Raw genomic sequence first — 13,893 nt, forward strand, 5'->3', positions numbered from 1 at the left:
TTAATTTAAACACGACGGCACCGGTACACGGCCCTCTATTCTACCATTTAGGGTCGCCGCCGAGGAGGCAGAATATGGGACCAAATCCTACCTTAGTCGTGATATCGGGGTGCTTTGGAAGGGTGGCCCCTTTTTTTATCGAGGATTATTTTACGATATATGCACAAAATAGAATTCTCATACTAGTAGTAATGGCGTCCTAGGTCCTATTCGGTCCTAGTGCAGAGGACATGTGAGAGAGAGCATAATTTATGGGTTTCCGAAACCATGAGTTACAACCAGGATACCAGATTTGATGGTTTGGGAGGGATGGCCTTGACATGATGTGACTCCCAATCCAATAGTGTTTGCCAAGTTGTCAGGGCAAAAAAAATGTTTTGGGAACTTTCGCTTTTTGGTGGGTATTTTTTCTGATATCGGTCAAATCAACACCAGGGGGAAGCACACTGTATACTAACTATGTCAAGAAAATCGGGACAGGGGAACCCAACTTTCCACAGTCTTCTGGTTTGGAAGTCCGTCTGGATGTCTTCCGGCAGGTTCCCTTCAAAGAATTCACGTTCTGGGCTCCGTAACACAAAGGTTTGCGATGGATTGCAAATATGAAAGAAGCGCACTGATTGGTCCCTGGTCAGCATTTTAAATCAAATGCGCGTGTAACATTGATATTGATTGGTCAGTTCATTTAGCGATTGATCGCTAATCTTTGTGTTACGGAGCCCATGTCTTGAAGCCTCTCCCCCAATTTAAATTCACATGAGATAATCTTGTATTGAATAGATGATAAATTAATGTGAAGAGGGGAATCCGCACCCCAGGAAATACCTGTCCTGGGATCCCGTTGGATCTCTTCCTTCTGGGAGGTCACGTGACCCGGTTTCCCCCTTAAAATCTGGTTGATTGTGGCTTGAATATTGTTTAGAAACTGTGTACTTGCTAACAAATTGTATATGTCGTTTTAATGATTCTCGGAAAATCCCCCAGAGGCAACAAAAGTTGAGAAATGGCAATTTCATGTTCGATTCTCGCAAATAATGATTATTTGTATATAATGGCAAACTGTAAAAATTATTTATAAATAAGGGGATATTAAAACAAAATTGTTATTTAGAAACAATAAAACACGATGAATTTTCATTATTTTTAAATAATGAGAATAATGGTGCACTCGAAAAAATTATTTATAAATGATGAATGCCATAACCATAAATCAAGGGCGCCGGAAGGGGGGGAACTTGTCCCCCCAAATAAAATTTTTGGGGGGCAAAACGAGATTTTGCCCCCCCCCCCCAATGTGCCCCCCTGAAAGTAGAAAAATAATAAATTATTAAGGACAAAGTAAACGATGAAGGCACTTTTCTGCCTAAAAATTGTCATTTCAATAGTCAAAAATGAAAAAATTTTGCCCCTGACGGGGCAATTACAGTTCCTCTGTCAAACATACCTTTGATAGCCCCTTTTCATTTTATTACAGTGTGATAACGTTTAACCTTTTAATGAATACATTTCAGACTAAAACCGAATGGCAAGCTATTTTTTTAATATCTAAACCTACAAATAATGAAAAAGATGGGTATCTTCTTAGATAAATGATTTGATTTTATATATTTCGATCTAAAAAGTGAAAAAAAAATCAAGCACGTTTTGAAATAAAGAGATGGTTGTGTATTTATGCAAAAGCGCGAGCGATTTTTTTTATTTTCATACTATGACCTGAAAGTTTTTTTTTCCAATTATTCCCCTCCCTTCCATCCTTCAACTTTCTTCCCGGTCCTATCTTTCTCCTCATCTTCCGCCGCTTCGCCCCCTTGATCTACCTATATGATGACCCCTCCCACGGCAGGAATTTGGTGTAAAAATTTAATATAAAAGTCTCGTTAATAGAGTATTTAAAAACAATTTTGGGGGGATTAAACATAGTTAAAGTTCACTGTGAAGGATTAATCATAACTCATGAAAACTATTCTTTATACTGAGTACGCGAACAATGAAAATATTCTTATATTCCAAGTAAATCTGGAATAAAGGGAAAGTGAATTGGCTAAACAAAGGTATGATTTTACTGGGTATGGAACATTCTCGTCTACCATCTATGCACTAAATTTACTTATAAGTATCCAGAGGCGATTTTTTTTTCGTCATTTTTATTAGATATGAATTTGACAATGGCCATCGATGTAATCAATGTCATCGCTCTTTGGCTGGCATATAGGGCCAGATGCGAGGTCGAGAATAGTTGGGCCGGTATGCCTTATCTTTTCCTAGCCAAGTTCTTAACAAAAACTATCTGTTAATATATTCGAAATTCTATGATACATGTGTATAATTTCGATTTTGAATTATTTTTTTTCCATAATAAAAGCACAAATAGTAGGGGGACATTTGATATTATGTCCCCCCCCCCTTCCAAAATGGTAGGGGGACGCGTCCCCCCTGTCCCCTGGGATTTCCGCCCTAGGTGATGGGGGAACTTTTGCATTTTCTAGAATAAAATTGAAGGATTTCGTGCACACTTTTGGTGAATTTTGTGAATTCTGCCCTCTCGATCGGCGGCCCCGGCTGCATACGGTCATGTTTGTCATCTTAGAGTCTTTAAAAGGCCTATATATTACATTGGTTTGAAACAATTTCGTTTGCAATAAGGCTCGTAATTTGCTGGAACTGCGACCCTGATCATGAAGAAACACCAGTCTGGGTCAGAAGGGGGAAACAGAAAGAGCAAAACGAACTCCAAGACTGTTTAATTCTCAAGAAATTTATTTTTGAATGCTCTTAGAAACGCAACTTTTATACTCCATTTTTACACAAAGTCCTTACCGTGGGGGGTCCCAAACCCTCTCCCGCTCGATCGCTTCGGTATCTCACGCAGGGGCGGATCCAGCTTTCGCCAATAGGGGGGGGGGCCGAAAAATATTTTGATCAACATTTTTCTCGATTGGCCGCTACAATCTGGCTTTTTTGTGGGGGGGATTTCAGGGGGTAGTCCTAACTAAAGACTGAAGTTTAAAGTATTTTTATTGCTGTAAACAATATAAGGTATCTCATGTGGTCTTGATATATAATGCGAGCGCGAAGCGAGAGCTAAAAATCTTTGATATTTTATGTCCTTAAAACTGAGGATTCAGAGCAGTTTTTATAATCATGCATGAACAAAGATAAGTATCCGACTAAATAATGAGAGCGCGAAGCGCGAGCCGAAAATTTGTCATATAGTAACGTGAAAAGTGACTCAATTAGGACTGTTTTTACTGATTAATGAAGAGAATACAAGTATCACCAATTAAATGATATTCCGACCTGAAAAAAATGAACAGTCTAAGCGCGTTTTTATTTAAATAAACAAGCTGTGTGTCTCAAACAATTAAATGCGAGCTTAAGTTTTTGATATACTGACATGATAAAGGAGCATTTTGACAAATTTTGGTAAGAATTTCCAAAGAGCATAGGTTTCTCACAAACCAAACAATGTGAGCGCGCAGCGCGAGCTGAACATTTTGATACACATTAACAATTTGTGTAAATCAAACAAAATAATGAAAGCTTGATGTGCGAGCTAAAAAATTGTGTGCAAATTGATATCAGAACTTGATATATTGTATATATATTGGTTATATATATTATATCTTCAATGGGATTCATTACACAGGCAATGCGAGCGCGAAGCACGAGCGAAAAATTTTACATAAAGTCTATTTTCCAATTCTTCCCCTCACCTTTTTTTTATCCTTTCGGGGTCGGGCCGGTCGTTACGAGGCTGTAAATTACACATCATGGGTAAAATACCTCTTTCTTACTTTTCTTTCTGTTTTTTGTAGTTTCTATCAAGGTAAAGAGTACACTTTTTTCTGCAGGTTGTCAAAAAATGAGGGGGGGGGCCGGGGCCGGCTCGGCCCCCTCCTGGATCCGCGCCTGTCACGCTTTCAAAAATATTGTGCCCCCTTCAGGATTTTGCCCCCAAAAAACTGAAAGTGTTCCGGCGCGCCTGCCATAAATCTTATTTTACATCCGATTTTGATGAAAATTTCAGTGTTACGCTAGTTTGATTTTTCTCTATTTATTCAAATCAATATTTTGCTGGGTTGGACATGAAAATATGAAAATATTATGGTGGCGGGGTCTGTATAAATCACAACTGTGGAATGAAATATCACTTGTCCATTCATAGTATCCAGCAACATACGGAACAAGAATAATCAAAAGTCGGTTGTATGGTGCATTTATATATTTTATTCAAAACTTCCAAGTGGTCAAAATTTTACTTGTTTCAAATAATGTAAAAATCTTACAAAATTTACAGATTTATTCAAATATTTGATATGACCATCACAGCATAGTTTATAATCTAACATGATGCCTAGGTATCTTATGCTTTGTACTTGTTCAATGATATCATTATTAATATGCACCTTCAATTTAAGATCATTATTATTTCTTACGTTATTGGTCAACATCATAACATTACATTTTCGCATTAAGCTTTAATCTGTTACAGTAATACCCTTTATTGATAAACTTCAAATCTGCTCGAAGCTTGGATATTGACATTAAAATCTTTATTAGACACATAATTTCCACGTCATCAGCGTATATCTAATATCATTTATAAAAAAAATATAAGAAGGGACCTAAAATACTACCTTGAGGAATTCCTATGGATATTTCTTTTGTTCCAGATTTTTTATCTTGAGAAATAAAAATGTTTGTTTTCTGTCTGAAAGAAAGCTTTTAAACCAGAGGAATTCAGTGACGGAGATGCCATAATTTGTTCAGTTTAAAAAGTAATAGGATATGTTCGATACAATCAAAACATCTAGAAATATCAAGAAAACATGCACCTACTTTCTCTTTTTCATTAAAAGATTCGTACCAATCAAATAATTATTTGTAAACAAGTATTAGTTCAGTGATGTGGCAAGAAGGCATATTGGTCCATATTTATGAGATCGTTTGCCTGTACATAAAATAAAAATTGAAATTAAACATCCTTTTTAAAAAATAGCAATATGACATACAACAGAAATTGGTGTATGATTAGAAATGTCATTTGTGTCACCTTAACCCCTTTTAAATTGATGTATAGCTCTTTAGATTTTCCAATCATCTAGTAACATTCCAGATATCAAAGTTGCGTTAAACAAATCATTTAAAAATTAGTAAATAAATGCAGCTGAAATGCGAAGCAATTTACTATCAAAGTCTAAAATAGCAAGACTACTCTGATCAGACATAAGAGAAAGATTTTTATAAGTGCTTTCTGGAATAATTGGTATGAAGTTAAAAGAGTGGATACTGGTTTAGATGACTCCATGATGGTGATTAAAAGTTTCCGAAATTTGTTTTCCAACGTTCACAAATAAATCGTTAAATTTATCGATATCCAAATTTGATGGTGATGATTTTTTTTCTCTCTACCTGTAATTTTGTTTAAATCCTTCAAAATTTTCCTACTATCCTTGCTATATCAGACAGTGAATCACAATATTCTTTTTCTGATGAACGCTGACGAAACACTCCCCAGCTCAATATTATTATCAAGGAGATACTAACACCGACCATGATCAGTAATACGTCTTGTAGGCTAATATAGGAATGATAAAGGTCCTGTGACATTTGCTTTGGTGATAACTGCTCCGCTGCAAAATTGCACACATCAATGGAATGACCAACTTCAACCCTGGATTGAACATTATACCCTACCCTAAGCCTAATATAAATCCTATTGCAACCATAACAAATTGTCGCCGTACGAAATGCCGTGTCACCGAATCCAAACACAATATCTTTTACACCAAGCCCCAGACATACAGAATATTCGACACCTGTAATGCAATAGTCAGTCAAACCGGAGAAATCGGCTGACAATTGTCATGGGAAATAATGTAATACACTGCATAGACGCCGGTGCTATTAACACCCGACTGATATCGGTCCACACCATCAGTGAAGCATTAAAACAACACCAGTTAACATGGTTAAGAATCAAATCGATATTGTAACTTTAACACTAATTGGTGTTGCTTAAATGCCAAATTGGTGTTAGCCTAACGCCAAAACCGGTGTTGTTTCAACACCTGCAGTTGCGGATCGATATAGATACCAGGCTGGTGTTAAATTAACACCGGTGTTTTTGCAGTGTATCTTCTGTCAGTTTCGCTGGTGTGACTGTATCAGGAAAATAGCCCGTTTCGCAACGCTACACTGAACGCATCTAAAAACACAGTAAATATATTGAAAATGCCTGTCAAGTGACGATGAACAGCTGGGAGACCTTGGGGTGTTTCACAAAGACTTAAGCATGACTTACGTCGCACTTAAATGCCGACGCGTACATGATATGCAACGTGCGATCTCATTGATAGATACGCATTAGTGCGCGTCCTCATGACACGATCTGACCAATGTTGTCATGCCTTTTATACTGCGCGCAACTAGGCATTCAAGTGCGACTCTAAGTCATACTTAAATCTTTGTGAAACACCCCCCTTGTCGAATATTGGTGAACCGGGAGAGCAGCTCGTTTAAGTTTCGGAGCTGACGAAAAATTACAAAATTATGTCGCTTGTCCAGAGTCCAGGAGGGCGTTTCATGAAAGGACTTGTCGGACGTTTCATCCGACAAGTCCCATTTTATCCAACAGTTACCATAGGAACACTGCCTTTCAGCCAATCAAAATCATGGAAAGATGTCAGATCTGACAACTTGTCGGATGAAAATATTGATGAAACACTCCCCTGGGGGGCGTTTCATGAAAGGACTTGTCGGACGTTTTATCTGACAAGTCCCATTTTATCCGACAGTTACCATAGTAACAGTACCTCTCAGCCAATCAACATCAGAGAAAGATGTCAGATCTGACAACTTGTCGGATGAAAATATTGATGAAACACTCCCCTGGGGGGCGTTTCATGAAAGGACTTGTCGGACGTTTTATCTGACAAGTCCCATTTTATCCGACAGTTACCATAGTAACAGTACCTCTCAGCCAATCAACATCAGAGAAAGATGTCAGATCTGACAACTTGTCGGATGGAAATGTTGATGAAACACTCCCCAGGACGACACTGCTGTTTTGATCCACCAATTTTTGACGAAGATTATATTTCGGATTTCGAATTTGCTTATTTCATTTTCACAGATCAAAATAAAATTGTCGTAAATAATTACAATGACATTTGCAAATTAAACTTAAACAATCATGGCTTTGATCTCATTTTTCTTCATGATCGTTACCATCATGATCATCTCAATAATGAATTTAAAAATAAACCTGTCCTCTGATATTACGTTTCATATGCGGATGACACATTTGTTGTTTCGTCATCTAAAAAAAAAATACAATTTTAACCTTAATCCTATCCATATCATTTAGATTTACGGGTTCAAACCGAAATAATATCAATTTCAAAGTAAATGTATTTCTGCAATTCAGTAACTTTGGCGCAATCTGATGTATAATTCAAGACGACTATATTATTGGCTCCATGACCTTTGCTCCGATAACCATGGTAACAATTACTCCGCTAGAATTGCCCACACAAATCTGAAAACTACATTATGAACTCTACCATTTCTTCAGCATTTTATAATTAGATCAAAACGCTGATGTCTACAATGGACCAGAATCATGTTCGTATAAAAAAGTATCATTTTATAGCAGTCTTTTCGAACGAAAATGAGCTTAAATCTCTCCTTGACTCATCATCAATCATTGCAAAATTTGAATAATAGTATTTGTCATAAAAATAACACTGTTTGGATTTATATCGTCTGTATATAGCACATTTCCCAGAGGATACAAAACACTGATTAAGGCATACATGTAGTCTAAAGCAAGTTGGATTTGCTTTTGCATGCTTTTACATGTTTTTACTTATCCTCAAGACTCGAGAATTCCTTTTGTTGCAGTTGTTGTTGTGCTGGTGGTTGGAGATTTTCAGGACCGTGATTATTATTTGAATGGAAATCAACCAGTCGGAGTCCATTCCACTTTAGCTTCATTGATAAACTTTTCCACAGCAACTCAAGGCACAGCGTTACAAATACGTCACGTTGTTTCTACCCTGGAATATTAGGTTTAGTGCACTTTGAACATAACAAGGTGCATTGATTAAAACAGCACCTTTCCACGTCAAACGACAGCGACTTTTGCTTTCCAATATTGGATAGTTCAACAGAAAAATGAACCAGTTCTGGGAGTGTAGACACCGCTATTGATACTTCAAAAGTCGTGAGGAAATCCGGTAGGTACGAAGCATGAAGCTGACAAAAATTCATTTATTGATGGATTCATCTCCCCAATGCCCTGGTTACAATATCGTGACTTCTTTTCTGAATCCAACAATTTAGATACCACTTTACACATAAACTCCGGCTGATGTATCAACTGTGCACCCATGTACCTTACCGTGCCCAGTTTTTTCCATTCAAAAAATGAATTGTATAACTTATCGTCTGAATCTACAAGTTTGATATAATCGGCAAGTTCTTGGAAGCTTTTAAAATCCTGAAGATGGATGAAAGAATTAGGTGGCGCTACGCGCTCATAATCTTCACGCGGAGGGCCGTAGACGATTGGTACCGTGTCGGTCAGGAGAGCGTTATGCCAGAATTTCTCTGTGATGTAGTCCCTACATTCGTTGTTCTCCAGAGCCAGGTAAAACTTATGAGTCTTCAGGAAGTTCCAGCACCCGCCCTCTTTATCATCACATTCTTTGTTCCCACATTTCCCATACATATTGACACTAACATACTTTGCAAGTGTCTCCACAAACTCAAGGCGCCGCCACGACCGATATCCACCGGGACTTTTGCCATTGCATTTGGATGAAACCCAAGCTACTAGTTCGGTTTTCCCTAAGGCCCAGTTACGATCGTCGTCAATGGCTAACTGCGGCACAGTGCTATCATAAAAGCCGTAAGGACTATGTATTGTAGACGATGGCCGGTACGACATTGTATAGCTGTATACGCGGTCATACCCGCGAGGTGGTATCATGGAATGTATAGTGAGTTTAGGGCTCTCTAATGTGAAAAAAATCAAAACTTGATTCGGTCGTCTTTCTTTAAGCACTCTGCTCCAATCCCAATACGATACATGTACCACTGCATCACTTGACTTCATCGAATCGTAGTTCACACCCTGGGAAAAAATAATACCACACTCCAGCCCCGGGCATTCGAATTTCTGGGGTGATCGCTGGACCCCTTCCTCACACCAAACATGAACCCGCACATAACATGGCGAAGATTGCGATAAATTTCTAACAAATGTGTGAGTAAAGTCGTGGAGCCGGTCGTTGCGTCGTTCACGCAGTTGAATGACAAGAATACAAGTGAACGTATGCGATGCTATTAACAAAAAACACGATACCAATATCTTTTGGGTAGTCTTCATGGCGGCTGAGAGCTTATTGTCGTACTTACTGAGCGTATCACCCCGGACTATCATATCACCTCCGCCTATTATATTTTAGCTCCATACGAATCACATGCTAGTATGTCATGCATTTGCCTCCAGGGAGAAAGAGGAGCGCCTATAAACTGAAGAGAGAAGCGCCGAGCAACCCTTACTCTAAGTAGGTTTTCCGTGAAGTTTATTAAAACACAGCCGAGTCAATGGATGAATCCCCAACATAGAGTGTAACAAGAAAATATACACATACTGGCGGAGGGAAATTTTGGTAGCGCTCATCCACCATTTGCATCAAAATCGTACGTTGAACATGTTGAATGGGGTTGAATCAGGGAAGTGTTATCTGGTTGAATGATGGACAATGCCAAACGATCGAGATCTGTGCGGTTTTGCATGCGTGCGTGGGCTGATGAATGAATGTATTGGGTGAGCGCCGGTGGCGCGTTTCCGTTTTACACCCTGGCGAAGGCATTTTCCGGAAAAGTAGCCAAAAAGCGACTAGTGAAGAGTCTACACACGTCGCTGGTTGTATGACACGCGCCTTAAAACCCAAGCGAACAACAACAACGTGCATGCAGCGTGCGACACAGGCGAGTCCACCACCGCATGCAATTTGCACAGTTACTGATCAGAGCACAGAGTTCCTCGGCACCTCAAGTACAGAGAGAGCGGCTGTCAGGAGTGAAATCCGAACATGCTTTTGCAGTCGCGTTGTTTATGATAGTTTTTTTTCTAAAAATAAATTATTAACTAAATGAATAGAATGACAGACAAAATAAAAATAAACAGGTACTTATAATGGAAAGGCAAATTGAAGTTTGATGGATTGATACACTTAGAAGCTGCCGAAAGATAGATATAGAGGACTGATAAATAGATATAGAGACAAGATAGACAGATAGATAGAAATAGAGAGAGACGGAGAGAGAGGTGGATAGACAGATAGATAGAAAGAGAGAGAAAGAGGGAGAGATGGATGGATAGATAGATAAATAGAGAGAGGGGGAGAGACAGAGAGGTCGATATATAGAGGGAGAGGGGGAGAGAGAGAGAGAGAGAGAAAGAAGGATAGATAGATAGAGAGAGAGATATGTTGCAGATAGAAATATGGACGGACAAAGAGAAAGAGAGAAAAAAGACAGACAGATGCTAGAGACGGAGAGAGAGAATATCGGAGAGACAGATAGATAGATGTTAGATAGATAGAAAGAGAAAGAATGAGAGAGACAGAGAAGATTATTAGATAGATAGATACTGCAGTTACATAGATAGAGATAGAATTTGAGAGATAGATATATAGACAGATAGAGAGAAAGACAGACATCAGCAAATCGGCAAGGCAAATGATCAAGGCAAACATTCGTATTGAACCTGGAAAGTATAAGCTCGCTGCCATGGCTGCATTTGCAAGTACGGTATGTTCTGCGGATAACTTCGGTGCGGACTTTGGATCGCGCGCCCAGCTGATAATGTAAACAAACGTAGACGTAGACTCTTCACTAGTCGCTTTTTGGCTACTTTTCCGGAAAATGCCTTCGCCTGGGTGTAAAACGGAAATACCGGTGCAGCTAGTCGACCAAAAAAGTGGTATGGATGTGCTGCAGGCGAGACAAAAAACGGGGGCCTTGGAGTGGGCCAATATTGTAAAAAGGACGGTCCTCGGAACGGGCTTCGGAACTACAAATGTTTGTAAAAACGGGGATCCTTGGAACGGGTCGCCTGCATGTGAGTGCGTATGAATCTCTAAGGAACGGGCATACGTGCATATAGCCCGGCGGCGAATATTTTTTCCGTACATGGGAACGCTATGGGCATGAATTATTCATAAGTTGAGCTAAAAACTGAAGTGCGCAGGCGCATGGACTTCGCGATAGTTCTATAGCTTCATCTATTTGTACACGAACATGATGAATGACAGCACACTCCTGTACATAATGAATGTATTGCCCCGCTTTCTCAAGGTTCGATTTCTCTCTCTTCCCCTCTCTCTGTCTGAGCACACCATTCTCTCTGTTTCTTTCTGACTCGCGTAATGTCCTCGCCACCACCCCCCTCCATCCAAATCTCGGTGTTTATTTCTCTATAATGGCAAAGTTATCTTTCTTTTGCCCCCCTCTAGCGCATACATCCCCCCTCCATCTCAATCTCTGATCATTTCTTTAGTTTCTCTCCCCTCTCACTTTTTCTTGCACTCTCTGTTTATTTATGAAACATGAATGAATGGACTAGCACATAATGCCCCCCATCTTAATCTCTGTTTCTTTCTCTATGATGGCCAAGTTCTTTGCCCCCCCCCCCATATAATCTCAGTCTCTCTTGCAATATCTTTGTTTCTATCCTAACTTTTTGAGAGGTCCACTTTTTACAAGCTTTGCTTTTCAGTGGGCCCCTTCATTCTTCACATGATATATAATTATATTGATTTAATTACATTGATTATATTGATTTAAATTTGACATGCATGTTAATGTATATTTGAATCACTTATTGAATATGTATATCATTTATTCAACTTTGTTGATTTTTTTCATGCTATTATTCAAATTAATTATTTAATTTAATTAATTTATTGTGTACTTATTTGGATTATGTTGAAGACTAAAAAATAAATAGAATTGAATTTATGAAACTTAAATGAATGGACTCGCATATTGTCCTCGCCGCCCCCCCCCCTCCATCTCAATATCTGTTCCTTTCTTTAGTTTCTATTTCTCCTCCCCCCCCCCTACTCTTTCTTGCACTCTCTGTTTTTTTTTAATTCAAAAGTTTATTGATACAGAATCCTGGGGAGCGTTTCATGAATGGACTTGTCAGAGGTTTTATCCGACAAGTCCCACTTCATCCGACAGTTACCATAGTAGCATTGCTTATCAGCCAATCAAATTCAAGGAAAGATGTCAGATCTGACAACATGTCGGACAAAAATGTTGATGAAACGCTCCCCTGACATTGAAGGATCGTCATAAAAGAAATGAGAAACATGAGAAAAAAAAATAATATAAACATCAACATAACATAGTAACAACGAGGTATAACAAAAAAAAGATAAAAGAAAAAAAACAGAAACATGAAACATGAATGAACGGACTCGCATAATGTCATTAGTACCCCCCCCCCCTCCATCCAAATCTCGGTGTTTCTTTCTCTATAATGGCAAAGTTCTCTTTCTCTTTGCCCCCCTCCTCCATCTCAATCTTTGTTCCTTTCTTTAGTTTCTCTCCCCTCACTTTTTCTTGCACTCTCTGTTTATTTATGAAACATGAATGAACGTACTCGCGCATAATGTCCTCGCCACACCCCTCCATCTAATCTCTGTTTCTTTCTCTATGATGGTCAAGTTCTTTGCTCGCCCCCCCCCCCAGCATACAATCCCCCCCTCCACAGTCTCTCTTGCAACATGTCTGTGTATTTATGAAACATGAATGGGAAAAAAATACGGACCCGCCTAATGTCCCCACTCCCCCCTCTCCATCTCGATCTCCCTTCCTTTTTCTCTAGTTTTCACTCTCTCTCCCCCTCTCACTCTTATTTCTCTCAACCTCCCTCTCGCAATCTCTATACCTTCTATCCCATCTCGCCTTTTCCCTCCATCCAACCTCGCTCCCCGCTCAAATTTGTCGATCCAAATATCCACACCTGAGCTGAAGTTTTCCTCGACTGTCAAAATTCCTCACTCTCTGAATATTATTTTCCATCGCTATATTGATTTACACGATCACGTTGTTCGATTTATTTCATAATAAAAAAGGTTCTTATCCTAATCTAAGCCTAAACAATTTATACAAACTTACATACAGTTTTTAAGTCGTGTAATCCTCCAGGTTTGAACCCCTTTTCATTCACTTTGATTTTACAAGACGTAGTTGATCAATTTGTCATCCTAAGGTCAAAATGAGACCATTAATTTGTTTTTCTTTTTATTGAAAATTATAAGTTGTCTTCGTGATTTTTATTTTGTCTTTTTGAAGGCTCATAAAATTTTTCTATAAGCCTATTTTCTTTTTGTTGTTCTATTTTTATTTTTTTTGTTTTGAATAATTTTTATTTCCTTTGATTTTATACAACAGTGTCCTCTGGGAGAACAGTCTGCAGGCTATAACCTGTATAAACAGGACTGGATAATATTATTATTATTATATTATCATTATTACTAGTATCAGCAGAAGTAGAGAAGCATTGATATTAGAAGTAGGAGTGGTCATTATCATCATATTATTACAATTGTTATCATTATCATTATTGTTGTTATCATCATCATAATTGTTAGTGTTATCACCATCTTCAATGTTATCAGTGATAGCATCATCAAACATATTTCTGTTATTTATCTTCTGCTTATTTTTCGAAGTAGGAGGCAGTTCAGAAATCATTGAAGTGACTTTTTTTACACTTTTTTGTAAAACATACTCGTGTTTGAATATGAAATGAAAATTTATCTGGAATTATAAATTTTCAGAGATTCGATTACTCCGTTTTTTGCC

The 13,893-nt window shown here is 38.4% G+C and overlaps 1 protein-coding gene across 1 annotated transcript; it reads right to left on the reverse strand.

Moving 5' to 3' along the window:
- Positions 1 to 7,353: 7,353 nt before the first annotated feature.
- Positions 7,354 to 9,748, reverse strand: LOC121421366 (glycoprotein 3-alpha-L-fucosyltransferase A-like). Its single transcript, XM_041616063.1, has one exon. It carries the CDS (start codon positions 9,446 to 9,448, stop codon positions 8,219 to 8,221), a length of 1,230 nt encoding a protein of 409 aa, XP_041471997.1. The 5' UTR covers positions 9,449 to 9,748; the 3' UTR covers positions 7,354 to 8,218.
- Between the last annotated feature and the right edge of the window lie 4,145 nt (positions 9,749 to 13,893).

This window comes from Lytechinus variegatus, chromosome 9 (genome assembly GCF_018143015.1).
Source record: "Lytechinus variegatus isolate NC3 chromosome 9, Lvar_3.0, whole genome shotgun sequence".
NCBI lineage: Eukaryota > Metazoa > Echinodermata > Echinoidea > Temnopleuroida > Toxopneustidae > Lytechinus > Lytechinus variegatus.

Excerpts from the sequence above, each read along its gene's own strand:
- LOC121421366 (XM_041616063.1), bottom strand. The coding sequence starts at position 9,448 with ATGATAGTCCGGGGTGATACGCTCAGTAAGTACGACAATAAGCTCTCA.